Raw genomic sequence first — 20,149 nt, 5'->3', positions numbered from 1 at the left:
GTCCTGAGGAGTCCAGACGTCATCTCGGTAACACACACGCTTCCCCCTCACCCCTAGACTAACATTATTCTACAAATAAACAAACTAAACCATTATACCAGGAATATTAAGGCATTCAGCAAATGTTCAATATTAAGGTACTTAAATATTTACTCCTGAAGCTAAACTGGGGCTCACAGTGTGCATGTAAAAAAAAAAAAAAAAGATTATTTGCATGACAATAGCACCTGGGAACCTAGCCCCAAATAGGACCCTATTGTACAAACACTGAGCAAAAAAGACAATCTCTGAAAAGCTTTTACACTAAAAACAACTGTGCAGTAATTTCAACTACATGTTATTTCATTCCCAGGGCTGAGCTCCTAGTGTTCAGCTGCATGAAACAGTAAATATATTCTTACTCCGAGCACTCCATACATAAATTAAAAGCACAAGGACTCTATGCATCACTGGCCAGCACTTACCTATCATAATCCCTCATTGTTTCATAAGAAACAGCAAAGCAGAGACCAATTGTAGCATTTTTTTGGCAAATAAATTGCCATCTTAACACTATATTTTACATAGATATAAAATATTTTTAGGTATTTCAATACTAAATCAGTTTTTTTTTAAAAAAAATCTCTTCAGTTCTGAAGGTGGTACAAACTGATATGTTTTGTGATTGATTATAAGTCTGTAGCAACATGGTGTTTACTTACAAAACACTCTGGGCCACATTGGGGATTAACCATTATTTCTTATGTCTGAATAGTAATGAAAAACAAATAAGCTATATGTTCCAGAGAAGGACATGCACAGAGGGAAAAAGTGAAGGTACTGCTGTCTCTACCCCTGCCCCTAAATCATGCAGGTTCCAATTTATGCTGGTTAGGAAAAAAAAGGAGAGAACAGGTTGGAAATGTAAAACACAGTCATACAAAATAAACCCCAAGATGTGTGAGCGCTGTCTTTCCATAATTGTGGAGATCATTTAAAAAATATAAATACTAAAATGGATCTCAGCTTCTGTAGTTCTAAAGAAACAACCTGTGACCAATAAATCAGAAAGCTGGGTATCTTCTGCTTTACTAGCTTAGCCTGCCAAACAATTATGCAGTGAAATGTTCTAATTGCACTTTGATTTTAATGTTAAAACCCATTTCCATAATTTCAGTGGATCTTTACAACACCGTTTAATATTTGCCAATGAAGTAAATGAGCTGCAAGTAACATTCACAGATGGTTCATGTTTTCCATTAAGTCTGCAAGCTAAGATTTTCTTTGTTTACAAAAAAATAGTAAATGCCTTGGATAAATCCCATGAAGGGAAGGCTTACCCCAGTCAGGAAGGGACAGCCTGAACACCTCCCAACACCTACAGGTGCCCAAGAGCTCCACTACTAAGATAACACATTTTTCTTACAAGGGAAAACAAAAGCTTGGTCAAAGAAGGAGTTTTGTAACAAACTCATGCTGCTTTCTAAGCCAGAAGTCTGGGGTGCAACTGCATTATGTTTAGGTTTAATGAACCAGAGCTCTTCAAACTAAGCTGTCAAGGGAGAGGCAAAGCCAACTTCTCACATTCTCATAGCATCTTCTGGGCTTCTCCTCAGATCTCCTTGAGATTAGGGAAGCAGTTCTCCCAGGGATTGTTGTCTGTCTCTGTTTTTATAAGAATAATTTATATCAGCATAAATCCAGACTTGTCAGCTCAGAAATGTTTCAAAGAAAAATATCTGTCTTTTCCTCTCTCCTACCTTTTTTTTTTATTTAGACAGCGGGGTTTCAGTGTTTCAGTGTTTGAAGTGGCATCATCCTGACATACTAACCAGTTTAAATTATATTGACCCAGGGTTCCCACAGCAGCTATTGATTGATCACAGTATGAATTGAGCAGAAAAGGAGAAGAAAGGTCAAAACAATGATGATCTTAAAGCTGCACTTTTGTTCAAGTGTCTACCCTGTATGGGAATACAGTCCCCAGCCCCAAGCTTGTAGTGCTGCCTGGAAGAGGCAGAATACACAGAAATGTTAATACAACTTTCTTATCTAACAGAGAAAAAGTTGAAGCACATTAACAGGACTGAATGCACACTCTGTTAATGCCTGACTGGCAAGAAATCACTGTGGTTCAAGTGGGTTTGATCTGCTCTGTTTTCATCATTTGGTCTCCAGCACTAACCCAGTGCTGGCACTGAATGCTTTCTCTTTGCAGCTTCCTATTTTTGTACAACTCTAGTTATGACCTAATTATTAACTTTAAAAAAGGGGTGGGAGTAGCAGAGATGCATGCACAGTTTTTAGGGAAGGGTAGGGTGAAATCCTACTGCCAAACTCAGAACTTGCACTCCAGCATGGAGAACCCAGCCCTAAGCTGAGGGGCTCTGAAGGGATTCCTTACAAAAATTATTCTTCTCAGCAGCTCCTTCACTTTCAAGCCATAGCAATGCACAAACAGAACCAACAGTTCTGCATCACAGAACATTTAACCTGTAATAAAAAAAGCAAGAACATCATGATGGTTGTTTACCACTAATGCAAACTGCTGCTGAAGTACTGTATTTCTGAGCACTCACTGATTGGATAAGAACCTAAACATTCCATTAAAGTTCCTGGTCACAGTCTCCAATTAAGCTTCTTTATACAAAAAGAAATCTCTTTTTTCCTTCAGTAACATCCAACTTTCAGGCTAGAAGTGATTGTATTCTTCAAAATTATTTATGCTTAAAGCTCTCAATGACATCTTAAACCAGAGAAAATAAAAGCTAACTGTTTGTGTGAGGACAGGAATCCATTCCCTGTTTCCAGAAGCTGCAACTCAAGTCTGCAGACTCTCAATTTCTGCATAGCAAGTTTAATTTTGGGGATGTATCAGAATTAGGCAGCACAAATGCAGCATGTTCAGCACATACATCTTAGAACTAAATCTGCTACATGAGTACATAGGATTCCTGAAAACACCAGCCTTTCAACAACCATCCTAAAAGTACAAGGACCCTAACTCGTCTCCTGTGCATTTACAAATCCTGCACATGATAAAGTACTTAAAATTCACCCCACAAACATTTCTGCAAGAAAAGGTGGACATAAACCGTCAGATATGGACATTCTTAACCCTAGGGGCAGCATAAATTCTGTACAGTTCTTCTCCACTCTATTTTAGTGCCTGTGCAAATACTCTTTACCTTCAAATGAAACACGTGCAATGAAACCACAAAACCTCATTAAGCAGCACTGGTTCCTTGCATCACTTCAGACAATTGAAAAATCTCAGCAACTCACAGACTGGCTATTATTTTTTCTCCTAAATACAGTATGAAGGACTGTGAGGACACACTGCCTGATGGTCCTGTAGTCTGGTCCTCAATCATCATTGACATACAGTAACTTTGAGGCCTATTTCCATGCTGCATTGATAGTTCTGCCTGAATATGAGGCACTTGGACTGTGATGGTTTACCCTAAAGTATATGTTTGTGTGATTGCATCATGTTTCCCATCCACACTTGCTCTGCCTGTTGCCTACAAGTAAGGATCACCTTCCCTCAGCAGGGAAAGGCAGGCCAAGGTCAGTGAGCACCAGTGAGGGACATAACAAACCTTTCCTGGAGCACACCTGTGGTCAGATCACTCAGCCTGGAGTTAAATATTTCTGTAGAACGTGGCTTCTTTATTATAAACCAGACATTTCTCCTATTTCTGCTGTTAGCTTTCCTTTCAGTAACATCAGTGACTAGGTGCCACCCAAAAGCCACCAAGATCACAGAACAAGCCCCAGTTGCTGCTGCTGAAGAAGAGATTAAGAGCCCCTCAACTACAAACAGAGAAAACAAACTGGCAGTTTAGAGGGAATTTTCACACCTTTTCATCCATTGTGGAGGTATGCACATGGATGATCCTTTTCTCTTCCTTCTAAGGCAGTGAAAACATCCTCTAGAGATATTTTGTTGGCAAGCTTGGACTTCTGTTGCTGACTCTAAGAGGCTGCTTCACGAATTAAGACCTTTGCTCCTAATGCAGGGTCACAGCTGACCCATCTTAATGCTCCTTCCTCCCTCTGGGTTCACAGCTTTTCAGTTTTGACCTCGATGGCCTCTTACAGAACTTTGGAGTTTGCTTAATTGGCACCTCCCAGCCATAGCAAAAAAAGCCAATGCAGTGTTTATGCTCCAGTTTATGTGAGTTCTTGAGCCAAATTATCACTTTAAGTTTCTAATCAAGTGACCACATTTCCCCATAATCAGAGCAGCTTTGGGGCAAAAATACTTGTTCACTTCTGCTGGATGAGCTTGCAGCACAAACAGGCAGAGTATGAGTTGTTAACTCACTAAAACTAGTGGGGTATACCACACATATTGCAAGAGGCAGCTATTAAAGGCAGCTGAAGTGTTGATTGCCTGCCAAGAATGGCAGCACTGCTAGGAAAGGACCTGAGCAAACAACCAAATCACTTCATCCAACCAGATATCCTTCGACAGGATACATCCACCAAATCTTCCACCTCCTCCCTATTCAGGGCCAACTCTGAGACTGAGTTTTCTTTTTTGATCTGTCTCTACAAAAGTTGCAAAGTAGAACAAACAGGGACTTGATTGCATCAAGTAACATTCACCCATGCCATTTGTCTCTTGAGGCACAAATGTCTTCACAGCCAAAATATTTTTCTCCCCAAAAAGATAAAAAGGCATTCTGATTCCCATGGTTTCCCCATGCCTGAGAAATGACCTTATGGCCACCACACTACTCACAGGAGCCAAAATGCTGCTCTGTAAAGCCTCTTCCTTTTGCCTAGCTCCTCACAAGCTGCTTTGCTTCATCAGGAGATCCACCTTGAAATGTGCCTGGGAGGTAAAAACAGGTGTAGCTACTTTGAGGTTTTTACCTTACTCCCTGGTCAATAGTAAGAAATAGTAAAATGAGCACTGCTAAAGGAGGAAGAAGTCAAAACAAACAAAAGAGAAAAGCCAAGACTGCTTGAAAAAAATGCCTAGATTGCTGTTTTGAAATCATTGGAAAACAAAAGTTTTGCATGTAGCATAAACCTAATTCCAGTATGAGACAGTGTCCAGATGTTGCAATTAAAATAATTACAAGTGTATCCATTAAGCTGAACTTCACAGGTGAAGGCAATCTCTGATTTAGTGTCTCCATAAAATCAAATCAAATAAATAAATGAGGGCACCTCATTCTGTTTGAGTGATACTATGTGGCTACAAACATTTTAGGTTATTGCATTTTACATGAATCTATGTCAGTATTTTTATCACACAGCTAAAGAGTTGTGCCCAGAATGTGAGATGCGCTATAACAAACCTGGTACATACAACAGCTCCTCCAGTACTGGGGACTTGGCTGAAGAGCTTTTGAGGTTTAAGGAATATATGTTTCTATAAAGCAGCTGCAGAAAATCAGCTGGTGACCTGTTTCTGACACACACTCTGTTGTATTACCCAGCACCATTTAAAGCCCCACGCAATTGAAATAAGAAAGTAGGAGACAAGGCTATATGATAATTCCTGCTCTGAACCAGTCAAACTGCACAAGAATGATTTCTTTTTTATTATTTTGTTAATGCTAAGCCTGTTTTAAAAAAAAAATCTCTAAGTCTCCCAGCTTTCAAGTTCAGACATTCAGTTTAAACCAGTAAAATGTTCTACTTCTGGGCTGCCTTTTCAAGAGCAGTTTCTGAAACAGAGGATCTCTGGAGGAAATTTCTTTTGTGGTGCACACAGGACTGGGAACAGCAAACAGATGGTTCTAGTTTGTCTTAGCCACCTCTCAATCTGGTTAGGTGGCTCTGACTTGTTCACGGACAGGAGGGAGACAGGTTTAAGTTTTCTTCATTTATACATTTCATTTTCTGTCTTTATATGAGAAAAGACACTTTTACTGTGTCTCTTGGAGCTTGGATGAGAACAGCTTTGTTGACCCCTCTTACAGATTCCTCTTTATAGTCTATGTGCTGTAAATTGAGGGAGCACAGCTGTTATTTTTTCTAGTCCTTGAAATACTACTGGTTGGTGCAAATGGATTTGGCAAAGGCCTGGAAAAACATGGCAACATTCAAGCAGGAAAATACAAGCTTGCTGTTCCTGCACCATAATAGCAAAGTACATTTTTCTGCAAGAGTTAACAGTGAATATTCTAATCTTGTATATCATGGATATGGCAATGAGGCAGGTTGGTAGAGGAGCCATTGGCTGTGTTAACAAGGTTACTTGGGCCTGATCCTGCTGCTGTTCCACCAACAGAATAACCTTTCTGTCTAATGCTGTGCCGGGCTGTCTTAGCCTGGATGAGAGAGGAGCTGCTCTATGTCTCCCACAAGGAGAAAGATAAAATGCAGCCTGCCTATTTTACAGCTTTGGGGCTTTTTGAAAGTTGGTGCTTTGAACTGAGGTTGTTTTAAGTGCCTGGTACCCCAGGGAGCAGCAGTGCAGAGGCAAATTGTCCTCATCCACAAATACAAGTTTTAGGTGTATGAGCTGAATGCTCTTCTTATCTGCAGCTAAACAAACCCAGATTTGTTCCAGGGGGAGATCACCTAGAAGTGCCAGGTCCTGTAGGCAAAGAACCACAGCTAAATAGCTCAGAAACAGTATTAAATGTATTTTGCTGACCCTCTTTGGCCCTTACTGACTTGACTCAGCCCAGGGACTCAAATGTCTGTGTATGAGGGAAGTAAATGAAAAGTGAAGCCACTCTCATAGCCAGAAATGTACTTACATATGAAATGGGGTATTAAAAACAGCTTAGACCAGCCAAGAATAATTATTTAAATTGAATTCTTACTAAATTAGGTGCTTAAAAAGTTCAGGGGAAGCAGCATGGCAGGAGACTCAGATTGGAGCCTGTGATTCCCCTATACCCCCATTTTTTTTATTTCTTCATATTTAAACTACTTAATTAATCTATACAGAGTTTTTAATACAATACAGTTGATTAACGCTAGTAATTTCAGTGCCTTTTTAATATAACAAATCTCTTCTGAGAAATGTTCCCAGTTAATGATCTGTGTCATTTTTTAAAGTTTGCCTTCTGACTAATTTTAGTGGAAATATCATTAAATTCTTCATTATACTTATTTATAGCAAGGGCTGAATTGGATTTTAGATGTTATGATTTTACCATAATAAAGACCTACAGCTCTCAAAACACACTGTTCTGTCTACTTTTGGAGCTCTAATATTAAGTTTTGGAACTAAGAGTAGCTTAAAAAAACAAAGGCTGGGGAGGAGAAGAAGGTTTCTTTGCCAGTTTGAGGCCACTGAAGGTCACAGGAAGATGCCTTGGGCTGCTGGTCCACACTGCCTCTGGTCACACTTCTGCAAAGCTTTCTGCCTCTCCCAGTCCTCCCCTCCCACAGCTCATTTTAGCCATTGCACCACAGCATCCCCCTCCCCACCACCATCACTACCTTGTGTGGAGCTGAGCTGTAATCCTCTAGCATTGAAAAGATGGAGAGAAGTAAAACTGAACCCTTCTGTGGGGTGAGTGTTGGCACTTTTCTGCTCTTTCTCCATAGCCAAATTACCAATGTCTTTTTCTCTGTTCCACGTGTGGAACTATGTTTGCTGTGTCTTACCCCTCCAACCAGTGCAGAGGCTCCTTACTGGGCTTGTGCCAGGGGCTGAGTGGCACAGAACATCTCAAAGGGCTTCAGTTAGAGATTAAAAACCAGACCCCACTGCCACCCCAGTCTTGAGCACAGCACAGGCACAGTGTCACTGCTGGCCATGGGAAGATGTCTCCTGGCCTGACCCTGCCATGCTCTGGAGGAATGTGTTGGCATTTGGTTTGAGATGGGGTGGGGAGGGGAAAGCTGCAGTCATGTATTTCACTCCACAGGATTTTTATCAACTCCCCTAAGCTGAGCAACTTTTATCTTTACGGTTGCCTCAGAAATAAGGCAAGAATAACTATGTTTCAACCCTATCTTTTTTCTAATAACATTGTTTTGACCAGCTCTGCCGTAAATAAATGCAGTGAACACGGGTGTCATCTTTTTAAACAGAAGTGCTGGGAGGTTTTATTTACTTTTGCACACAGAGTATTTTTTCTATTCCTGAGCAAAGCAAACCCTGGGACAAATGGTGTCCTGGGGCCTGGATTGTGTGCAGGTGGTAGTGCCAGGAGCATCACCATGTCCACCCTTTCCCCCTGTGAGCTCCACCAGAATGAGAAGAGATGACAGCATTGACCTCGGTCATAGGAACTGTAATGCATCTTACCCATGCCTGTGGTCCTCCAGGATCACACAGCTCTTCCCAACTGAAGGCAGAGGAGAACTTCTGCACTGCCAGCTGCCATGTGGGTTGCAGCTTGGCTCCCAAACTCCCCCTCCTTATCACAGGGCACCACCCGTGTCCCCAGGCATCACCTGCACAGTTGGCTTGGCTTGGTCTTCATTTCACTCAGGGGTTGTCCTCTCACTGTCTACTCCAGCTTCCTTTTCATTCCTGGCCTATTTTCTGAGGCTCAGGGGGCTCCTGTTGAGGGGAAGCCAGAGGGTAGAACAGGTTGCTCAGGCTCTGTTTCAAACCACTGTGGAGACTCCAAATGTGCCAGCTCAGCCACCCTTGCCTGGCACAGCCAAACTCAAGAGGTCTTGAGACCTGTACTAAGCAAACCACATTGGAATTGGAGAGTTAGCTGGGTCTGGGTTCAAAGGACAACAGGAATTTCCAAGAGAGTGACAGAGTGGAGTCACGTACAGCCATGTGGCAAATGTAGCTGTGATGGCCAATGTGAATGGATACCATCATCACATGAATTCTGCATTTCTGTGCATGTAAAACATCAGCATATTGATTCATCTGCCTTTACTTCTTACCACTTTACTGGACATAGCATGATGCTTTCCCCATCATTATCCTAGATCTTGAATTAAGGCAAGTTCCTTGTTGGAGGGTGAGGGTTTGGTTGGTTGGATTTTTTTAATTGCTACTTTTAAATTCTACTGAAACAACAAGTAAACAAATAAAAAATTCATTAGAGAGAGGCGGCTCAACTTAGATGAAAGTTTTACAGCATATAGCTCTGCTTTCAAAAGCAGAAAATCCAGTCACCGGGTCATTAGCACAGCATGCAGCAGCGCTGAAATGAGCAACATTAGAACTTGTGTCGTTTGCAAGATTTACTAATATTTCAGTGTCTTAACAGCAACGTTTCAGCCTAAAAGCTTCCCAAAAGGCACTTAAACATTGGAAATACCAGCTCCAAATGGCCGTGGATGCATTTACTCATTACAAGCATATTTAAAACAATGCATTTGGGTTGGCTTGTGACATCTTTGGGGCTACTGTGGGAAGGCAGGGAGAGGGCAGGAGGAATATTCATTCTTTGGTTTGCCCCTTTGCAAGGGCAGCTGGAGCATGTGTGGAACAGCCAACACAGTGCCAGAGGTGCTCGTGGGAGTCGTTGCATGTACAGATTACATTTTAGTGTTTGACTGTGAAGATTCCCCTGAAGAAGCTAACACTGATTATGATCCTAGCTTGATAGTTTTGCTTCTTTGAACATGTCAAGTTAATTTCATGCTGAATAAGGAGAAAACTTATGCCTGTCACAGTGCTATATATCAGTCAAGGGCTAAGAACAAAGGCTTTAAAACCCAAATGACTAACATTTGCCACGTGGCTTGGCTACAAAGAGTGAAATGCAAGTGCCTTTGTGCTCTTCGCAAGGCAGAGGAACCTTCCTTTGGAAGAGGAGGTGGCTACAGCTGGGTCTCTGTTACGATGTAAAATGGCTTTGCATTAAGCTCTTCGGCACTGGAGGAGGTGCTTTTTGGGAAGAATGGCTCTGCAAGGTTGTTGGGGGCTGCTCCTCTGCCTGTCCATCCCTTTTCTCCCAAGTTTCTCATGAAAGATAGCTGTCATAGTTAGTTAAAAATGAGCCCAAAGGGATTCCTCTCTTTTAAAGTCAGCTTAATGTACTTAGAGAGTATGACTCTTTGGGGGTTTTCTTTGGTCTTTTGTTTGTTTTGTTGTGTTTTGGGTTGGGTTTTTTTTCCCCCAGCTCCAGACTCAGTGTTACGCTCTTTAGCTCTTTAAATCTTTACTTGCTGTTTGATCCTCTCAGTCTCCTCATTTCATAATAGGAATTGTAAAAAAAAAAAAAAGAAAAAGAAGAGTCTTTAAAAGGAAGAACAACAAAAAAATCCCACTGAGTTGAGTTATTTAAGCAAACTGCTTCTCCTGGATCAAATACAAAAATAAGGTCTCAGAAAACTTTCATAAGTTGCACTGTAGGAATGCAATTATGACTGAAAACAGTGCAATCACAGTTGATGTCTTTTAGAAGTAATCTTTGTAACCTCAGTAAGACTTCCAGTAAAATCATCATAATTACAAGCAAATCCACCTATAGGGAGAAGTCCTGGATGTTTTGCAGATGCACATCATGGGCAATATCCTAGTCCTCTGAATGGTGATGAGGAACTACCAACACGTTCTATCTTTTTACTTTTCCCTTTTCCCCCCCTCTTTTTTTAATCTTTAAAAGTAATTCCGACAATGCATAGAAGAAAATATTTATGCTTAGGAGTGAAATTAGAAGGGAGAAGAACTTTCATATTTGTAGAAAAAGAAGTTATAACTGTCCTTTGTCAAAGATCTAAATGTGTTTCTCAAAGTTGGACTATACCTCTTTAGGTGATTTCAGTCTCTTAAAACCCTGAGTGTGCTTTGTAGAAATCAACTTGAAAACACCAGAAGATTCTCAATGCAAGCAGCACTGGGGAATTTCCAGTAATCCTGTCTGTAGCTTGCAGTGTGATGACAATGTTCTGAAGATCTCCCACTCAGTTTGGGCAGATCAATGCTAACCATGGTATTTGTTGGTACCTAATTCCTTCTGACCTTCAGTAGGAGTAAGTTACTTGGTTTTCAGTTTCCCAAATCTCCAGTTGCCTTACAAGAATTCATTTTTACTGGGGATTTGTTTCTTAGGGTGTTCCAGTAATGACATCCTATTCTCCTGTCCCCAATCCTATGCTGGGCTCCACACAGGTAAAATTCTACACAGCAGTGACAGGATTAAGCTGACTAAATGACAAAGAGACAGACAACTGGAGGAGAGCACAAATTTGCATGTATTTCCATTATTTTGGCACTGGGCAAAATGATTTCTCTATTGACTTCCCCCTCAAAGCCACCGAGAATAAAGCTATAAAAGAAGATTATCAAAAAGTAGGCCATGTTGCTCTGCTTATCATATTCATGTTGCCACTTCTTATTTTCCAGAGGTAGGAGATTTCAGAGTGGATTCAAAGTGGATGGCTGGGACAGCATGCTCTGGTGATGTGTCCTCTGAACCCCAGTGCACAAGTGATGTCCCACATACCTAGGGTTAGAGATGTTCTTGTCGTAGGAAACAGGCATTAGGGGTCAAAGCTGAGTGAAGTCAGGGGCAAATGCTGAATTTTTATAGCATGGCTTAGCAGAGGGTCCTGTGTAAAAACTGAAAAAATAAAAAAGAGATGTATCAGCATCTAGAGACATCCCTGAGGAATTTCTTGTCTCTCCAGCAGAATTTACCAGCTGTAGCAACATGCATATTTCTCTCTCTATTCTTAGCATATGAGAGCTGCCAATAAAAGCTGCTTTTCAGCTTCACAGATGAAACTATTTTTTTCCTCTCTTGCTTGCTATTTTTTTTCTGAAAGAACTTTGTTTGCTTTTAAACTGTGGAGCAACAGGGCTCCAGATCTGTCAAGTCTGCGATGAAACCTCAGTTACACAGGTCATCAGCTGAATCTGTAAATTAACACTGTCTGTATCTCTGGGCTATCACTCTTCTCAAATAATAGGGAGTTAGATCATTGCCCTTCTGGGTGAACATCAAAAGTTGTGTCCAAGAAGACGTGGAACAAAGCTTCTAAAAGAATAAAGGTGAGGACAGCAGAGGCGCTCAGAGCTGCAAGTGCAACTGCTCACTTCATTAAAAAGGTGGCAATTCTGTGGGTGGCAAAAATCAAACAGAGGTGGGAGTGTTACAGCCATGATCTTCCTTGCTTTCTCAAGCACTGCAGAGCGAAGATATCACCTCTCACTTCAACATTTGACAGATTTTATTTTATAAGTCAGGCACCTCAGAAACTTGCATTTCATTTTAATATCCCTGGTAAAGCCTTCGTTCTAGTAGTGCTTTGTTTTCTGCTTTATAAAGCACCAGAAAATCCATCTGCCTCATGTTAATTGTGTTGAAAATATCTTGAATTGAATAGCCTTTTAGAGATTTTGTGTGGTTGCATGTTTCCAGCGTTAGAAATTCTTATTTTAGAGACCTGCATGAAAGGGCAGGTTTAAATCTTGACTTAAAAAGATATGCTCTGTTGGAGGTCCAGATAGTGAACTCTTCTCTCCCACAAAGCAAGTGCAACCTAGTTTTTAGTTTAATTGTTACTGTGATCCCTTCCCACTGCTCGTTTTCCATTATTATGCAATAAAGCTCCTTTTGCTAGGAAGCAACAACAACAAAAAATGAGGTTTAACTATGTCCCCCATTGGTGGGCTTGAAACTTTGTGGCCTCTCTCATGACAATGTACAGACCATCCTTAATCTTTCTGAGGACAGGAATCAAACTCCTGAATAAATCCAAACTACTTCTAGTGGAAGACTTTTTCCTAAATTACATTTATGCAACTTGTAATTACATTTTATATGACATACCAGAAAGGATTATGGGAAATACGATAGCACCTACTGTAGATATCTATTTCCCACAGAAGCCATCAGGGCAAGTTTATTAGCCCATTGTGGTTGTAAATAATGAATTCAATTCAATATTTGGGGTTACTTGGGGTTTAAATTGGTACTGATCATAGTCTAATGTTTCCAATTTCAGGATTGAAACACATTACTATCTGCCTTTGCCAGCATGCAAAATGTTAATCTTGATAGATTACATTAATCTTTATAGAGAGCAGTTTTTGTTCCACTTATATTTCAGGATCTTAACTCCTCAACATAAGGATGCTTTAGCTCTTTATATTGAGAACACTGCACATTTATTTTAATTGGATAACTGAGCTTTTCTGCTTACTGAGCTGTCTGCCTGACATTTGCAAAATACAGCTTTTTTTTTCCCCCCAACATAACCTAGCTGTTCATTTTTATCAGGCCTGTCATCCAAAACGCAGCAACTAATCCTTAATTAGTTGTCATATTTGTTTAGATGTTATACATCATCCATTGGACTGAACTGTTTGGTTTACTGTTCTTTCATAATGTCCATTAAATGATTCTTTTTGCATTCATTTATGTTTTATTTAGCAGTTTTCCTATGCGCTGAACTCCTGACTTAGAGGTCTTTAGCTAAAAAATGGAATCATTAACTTGGCCAGGCACAGTCTGCCCAAGTTAACAGAGAGCAAACCCAACCCACCCACAAACAGGGATAAGCCCCAAGCTGGAGAGCTCTGAAGTACCTTCAACAACAAGCTTTTCTCCAGGTTGGATTTTCACCTGTAAATCTCTTTTGGAATCAGGAACTACAAGGAGCCAACCTGTCTCGTGGGAAAGAGAATGGACACTGCACTGTCACCTGATCCCCTCCAAGCAAGCAATAGGATAGTGGAAGACTTTTCCAGTGGAATCCAGAGCCTAGTCCCAATCAACAGGCTATTGTAGAAGTGTTTCTCTATGAGTAATTAAGTAAAATGGAAGGTCTTTAACAGAAGAACTGAGGACAACCTACCCCAATACACACATGGCAGCTACATACAGAAAAGAAATTCCTGTATTGAGGCAAGGGAATACTTTTTTAAAAAAAGCTCCCACATATATTTGTGGGTGCTTTGAACATGATTTCAGTGAGCATGGAAATCACCTGCACCTTCCACCCAAAACTCATTCTTTGTACCCCTACCTAACCAGGTACATAAACCAAGGTCACCTACCTTGAGTGCCCTGGCAGGACGTTATGGAGGAAGCTGAAGAGTTTGGTAGCATCTACAGTAGAGAGCTAAACAGGAGCTCCTGGCCCTCAATGCTGCCTGCTTGGACACCTAGAATGACATTGATGCTTCCAGGTTCATTCATGGATATCATTCAGGGCATTTGCTTTTCACAAATAATCTGTGTTTCATGGCTTTGCTGCCAGGGAGGAGCTGTATCCCAGCCCAGCTATAGCAGGGTAGTCCCATTACTATTACAATTACTCTGCCATTTCATCAGGTTCAGGATTTGTTCATGTGGATACAGAAAATGTACTCACAGAGTTAACTACAAACCATCACAAAATGAAAACCTTTCTTTTCCAAGTAAGAAAATAAGGACTAGCACTTGGATCCAGAAGTACTTTTAATATTTTTCCTCCTCACGTTCATCTTGGTCTTACCTCATGAAGAGAAAAGGTTCAAGTTGATGCTATACTGACATATACTACCCATATCTTTTTCTGATCCTAATCAGTGTCCATTGTGCTTTTTGTGAAGAGCTGCAAGACAATTACTGGTATGCAGAGCACTAGAGAAGTGCTGGAGAGGCATGAAAGCTGCCTGGAAAGTCTGGAAAGACTTGGTATAAAGCTCATGTTATAGAGAGAGGTGAAGCATATGCCCTTTAGGTATAAATGAAGCATCAAGATAAACTTTTATAATACTGGTAAAGTGACTGTTTTTGATGACACTTTCATAAATTCTTCAAAGATCTCCCAAAATCATTGTCTCCCTTCTGATCTCACCTCCCACTCAAATCTCCTCTTCCCACTGAAACAAAGTTGCTTTTTTTTTTTATTCTCCTTTTCTTCTTTTTTTTTTCTTCTTTCCCCTCCACCTACCAAAACGATGATATTTCAGCTCTACTTTAGGGAGGAAATGATTTGCACAGCCTTTTTTCCTCACGCATCTGTACTGTAAAACTGAAAAAATGTGGTAAAAAGAATATGTCAAACTTGCAAAAAAAAAATCACTTGAGGGAAGAAACAGCAATACAGCATGACAGCGAGTGAGACCGAAGACAAGGTTCCCAGAAAGTTAAAGAAAATTAAATTCTAGTTAAAAAAAAAATAACCACCTTAAAATTCTATCCAAACTGGAAGCTAATAAGCAACGTGGATGCCCTTAAAGCTGACCGAGGACAGAGTGGTACAGGACACAATATACAGGGACAGTTCTAAGATTTTTCTATGAAGATTCAATTTAATGTTTGCTAGACAATTTAAGCTGTATTAGAACTTTAAATATTGGAAAAAAAAATTTACCCTGAAAAGCTTTCTGTCTCTTTCTTTTGCCTTCAGGTTACACATGATGCTTTGCTTATTCTCTGGCCAATTGTTCAATAAATGCAAAGTTGTTATTAATTTAGCATGTGTTGGCTACTTGGCTAAGAAAGGAAGCACTGCTGCATTAAGTCATAAATACTGGGACCAGACAGCAGCAGATGAATCCAACCAAGTGAAAATTACAAGGCATTTCACGGTCTTTGTGTGTGTCTGTGTCTCCCACTTTTATTTACCTGTTCACATGCTGCTCACCTGCCTTTGATCCAAACCTTATCAGTATTACTACTTAGATCATTTCATCCAGCCACAGGAGGAAGCACTGCCAATATATCCATCATGCATGGCATGCAGGAGAGCACTTATTGACAAGGAGGACATTGAGTGCTTATATTTCCTATAAAGATATCAATCAAGCATAGCATAATACCTCCCCACCATTCCTGGCAAACATCAGGGTTTCTTCTCTTCAGCCTCCCAGAAGGATGTAAGCACTTGCTCAAATGAAACTTGCCACTAAACTACTAAACAAGCAATATTGAATCCCTTATCTTTCTGTCTTCTCTTCCTTTGCTAAATTACAGTAGAGCAGGACTCCAGGTAGAAGAGTCCCATGATTCTGTTGGCATGTGTGTGACATGGCTCAGGCATGTTAAACTCCTCAGCCTCATCATGTGTTGGGGTGATAGGCAAGTCTAGACCTACAGCACTTAACATCTTTCCTGTGGCTTGGGCAGCAAACCTGGGAGTGAGCAGGAGGAGCCTTCTCGAGCAGCTATCTTTGCTTTCTTCCCTGCAAGGAAGTAGAAGCCATCCATGAAAGCAATAGCTAAATGGGAGCCTAACTGGAATTTGGAAGTTTGGAAGATGCCTTTTTTTCTTCCTATGAACAAAACCCAATTCTTCCTCACGTAGCATGCAGTGTTGCCTGAACAATCCAACTGACACTGGTGTAACCTTGCAATTTTTTGGAAGCAAACCTTCAACCCAGCCCCGTGGTGGATCTTAGCACTCTGTCCTCTGGCACTGCAGCCAGGCCTGACCCTGCTGACAGGGTTGTTGCCCTGTGCCACCCGCACACACACACGCACAGACAGACACACAGACAGCAAACCCTGCACGCCCCAGGAGCAAGGACTGGCACACTGGGCAGGAACCAGCCCCGTGGGCTCCCTGGCACTGCTGCCAGCTGGGAATGACACCAGGACCCTCAGCAATGGCACATCTGTTCGGGAGCACATCGTGTGCGGCATCGACGCCGCGACCGCGGGTACAGCTCTGGGACCAACACGGGGGGAAGGAGAAGCAAAATGACTTTGAACACCAAAGTATTTTTACCTTTTCAGACTAAGCTTTTATTTTGATATTACAAACCATTTTTCTTTATTCACAAATCACGGTTGTGATATAAACACTAATTTCTAAAGACAGATATACACATTTTTCTGGGTTGGTAGGGGTTTTTGTTTTAAATCTGTTTAGAAGTCACTATATTCCACATATGGTAGTAATAATTTTTTTCATAAGTCATATTATCAGTAGTTATTTATATAAGTGAAAACATTCCCAATATATATTGTAAAAAAATTTCAAATGCTTTTCTTACATAACTATTTCAGACATACATTTTAAAATGACTACTAGGAGTACTGTAGGAGCTTCATAAACAAAATATTTTCTAATATGGGCTGCACCCTCAACCTTTCAAGATAATTTTAATAGACTAAAACGCCATATAATCATTTGGAGAGTGGGAGCTGTAAAACCATCTCAGGGAAATTAAAATTGCAAATAAATTCTGGTATTCTCCACGTTAGACATTTTGTGTGTGCAATTCCAAAAAAGATGCATCATCCACACTTTGAATTGGAAGCCTAACATTTGGTAGACATCTCTCAAGTTGCTTTTATCGTGGTGTTTAAACAAAATTTACCTTTTTTTTTCTCTCATTTTAATAGGAGGCTTGTTTTGTATATCTTATATAATAAACGTGGGGATCGAACTCGATAAATTTCAGTTCATTCCCTCACCAGTATAAATATATGTTACTGCCCCATTTTTTCATCGATTAATATAGTCTCTTTCTCTCTCTGTTTCAATTTTCAAGATAATTTCTTTCTCATTCTTAGATATAAATGCTACAGAAACTTTGTTTTCAAATCTTGTGAAACTTTATTGATGGTTATTGTTCAACTGATCATACTGCATGCACATACGATGACAAAGAGAAAGCCTGATCACAAACACTTCTTTTAAAGCAGAGTTGTTATAGCAAGTTGGCAGGTTCACAGCGGTGAGTTGATCATTTACTAAGGTGCTTGCCAGTAGGGCAGGCACGTTACACATGAGGATATAACTATCTGCAGCAGAGCCGCCGGGAGACGGTTTGCTGCTTTATTTATTTAAATACAAAACCAAGAAGACCCGTGACAAACACCCCAACTTAGGTTAACTTGTAAACAGGACAACATGGAAAGAGTCCAAACATATGCACAGACAAACTGCAATTTTTCAATTATGCTTGAAACAGCCTCCCAGGTATCTGCTGGGCTGCACCGGCTGCGACCCGGCCCGGCCCGGCCCGGCAGCCTTCCCCGGGCAGCGCTCGGGCAGGACAACGTCCTTCTTTTTGTCCTAGTTGCAAAATTATCTTGGGCCCAACGTTGAGCAAAACGGCCTTGGTTTGGAAATGAACTTGGGGCAAGTTGTCATGCCTTGAAAAATTGCAGATTGTTTACACGACACAGTCATGTTTCAAAAAGTACCAAGCGGATGAAAATACCATGATTATCTCTACTCAATGATTGCAATACTTGTAAAATGCTTATATAAATCTGAATATGATTATCATATAATTCCATAAAAATGATACGTCTGTCTCTAACAGTTGGTCTACTAGGCTAAATCTAAAGCATCATAGGCTGTGTATTTCTAGAACTTAACAACTCCACTGCACGGATGTAAATTTTATACATTTTTTTTTATTATTTTTTTTTTTTTACTGGTACAAAGAATTTAAGTTTTTATTACTTTCTTTTTTTTGGAAAAAAAAGAAAAAAATAGAAACAGTGCTTTTTTCACCTTTTTATTATTGTTTTTTTTTTCCCTCCCATAATATAAAAGTCAGCAATGATATCAATAATTTATTTTACTGGAAGAAATATAAAAAGAATGCTTGTTAATGGTCTAACTAGCAGGTTTTGCCTAAATAACTAGTTATGGTTAAATAGCTGAATACTGCCTGGTGGAATGCTTTAAAAGGGTGCCTTCGGACAGCTTCCAATCGGATTTTTATGTACAAGTGTCGAGAGAAGCACCCCTAATAAGAACATAACCTTTGGCTTTGAACAAACAGTGAATAATTTAAGACAGGTGATATATGATAGTTGGTGCAGTGGGGCCCCTTTTTGCTTCATTAATTTATATTTTAGCCAAACCCCATTCCCATGTCCCCAATTTCCCCCCCTCCCCTCCCTCTCAGAAACTAAAAGAAATGTAGATGCAGAAAAAAATGACTACTGTAGTCACTTACACTCTTACAAAACATGTGATAACCCCGATAGCTTAATATTCAGCATATATAATTCATTTACATGATATAGCACTCTTGATTGTGGCCCTAAAACAGTTTTTATTCATATCTAGCAGCTTTCTAGATCAACCACAAAAACTTCTACAGCCAGCAATCAAACTACGGAACCTTCAGAAATTAAAGACCCACAATATTAAAATACACAGAACAAAATATCTGAGGTATAAGATAAAAAATGTAATTTTTTCCTCTTTTTAGAGTTGCTAAAATGATGCACTACTGCATGTATTGCAATACCCAGGCCTCGGAAAGCTTCCTTTTTCCCCACATTGGAAGGTTTTTATGGTTTTGTCATTTAGTATGGAGCAAAACGGCTGTATCCCCCTCGGTATATACTAGCCTGTAATGAAGAAAGAACGAGACCGACATCATCAGCATGGCTCCTAGTCTTGGCATCAGTCAAGGGTGCAAAAGCATTCTGAAACAAAGCAATTCGATGGATTGTTTTTTAAATTTACTTTTTCAACAACTAGATTTGCAATTTCATTTGACATGACTACTGCCCCGTCTTAAAAGGCAAGCAACCTTCAGAACACCCCACAGCTGCAGTGCCAATGCAATCCAAGGGCCAGGGAAGCTACCTAAGATTGGGTTTAATCCAACAAAAATTAACTAGAAGATGTGTGGATAAAATGTCAAATTCCTCTCCTGAATGTACACATGCAGCTCCCTCCGATGTCAGCAAAAACTGAATGCACTGATCCAAAGTCTAATCTAGAATGTGTTTCCTTCCTTGGAAACCAAAGAACAATTAACAAAATAATCTCTCTTCCATGGAATTTGTTAGCTCATTCCCTATTCTTACAGTGAGCACAAACCAGAAGGTAACTGTCTTTATTTTACTGAACATTGAGGAAAATTAAAACTTCATTTCTTATTTCTGTGTTAAGGCTCTAGAGTCTCAAAAGCAGCAGGTAATTATGAGCTGCATATATTCAATGACTGAAATAACTGCTCTGTAATATTTGGATATGGAGAATGGTTCTTTTTTTAATGCACGGAAAGTCATCCATCTCCAATATGGTTCGGTTAAACAGACATTTTCCCCTGCTCTCTTGACAGATACAGTTCAGTGCCAAAGGCATTCACATGCCTGGTAAAAACAGTTTCAATTCCTGCCATGTAGGTTCTCTCCCTTCCCTTCTCCTATCTTTCCTCACTCTGGGGTGGTTTTCTGGGTGGTCTTGTGGGGGCATTTTTTGGAGGGTGGCAGGCAGCTACCATTTTGGATATTAATTATAATCAAGAAGAGGGGAGGAAAAAAGCAATCTAGTTTTGAGCTGACTGACAGAAGCAGCCTGAAATCTTTGGCAGAGCTCTTATAATATAATTTTTGGTGTGACTTGAACC

General features: G+C 40.2%; 1 protein-coding gene across 10 annotated transcripts in view; it reads right to left on the bottom strand.

Annotated features, from left to right (window-relative positions):
- Positions 1-17,359: 17,359 nt before the first annotated feature.
- The window catches only part of RBFOX1 (RNA binding protein, fox-1 homolog (C. elegans) 1), a 124,603-nt gene continuing 121,813 nt past the window's right edge, over positions 17,360-20,149 (bottom strand). For 5 of the 10 annotated variants that reach the window (XM_009075333.1, XM_009075331.1, XM_009075340.1 and 2 more), the window contains one exon: positions 17,360-19,217. In XM_009075333.1, the coding sequence (XP_009073581.1) occupies position 19,217 (1 nt within the window). In that variant the 3' untranslated portion in view covers positions 17,360-19,216. The remainder of the gene's footprint in view (positions 19,218-20,149) is intronic. The other 5 variants (XM_009075332.1, XM_009075334.1, XM_009075337.1 and 2 more) reach the window with 2 other exon arrangements.

This window comes from Acanthisitta chloris, unplaced genomic scaffold (assembly GCF_000695815.1).
Source record: "Acanthisitta chloris isolate BGI_N310 unplaced genomic scaffold, ASM69581v1 scaffold13145, whole genome shotgun sequence".
NCBI lineage: Eukaryota > Metazoa > Chordata > Aves > Passeriformes > Acanthisittidae > Acanthisitta > Acanthisitta chloris.
Note: the sequence above shows the minus strand (reverse complement) of the source record. Positions and strands in the feature narration are given on the sequence as shown.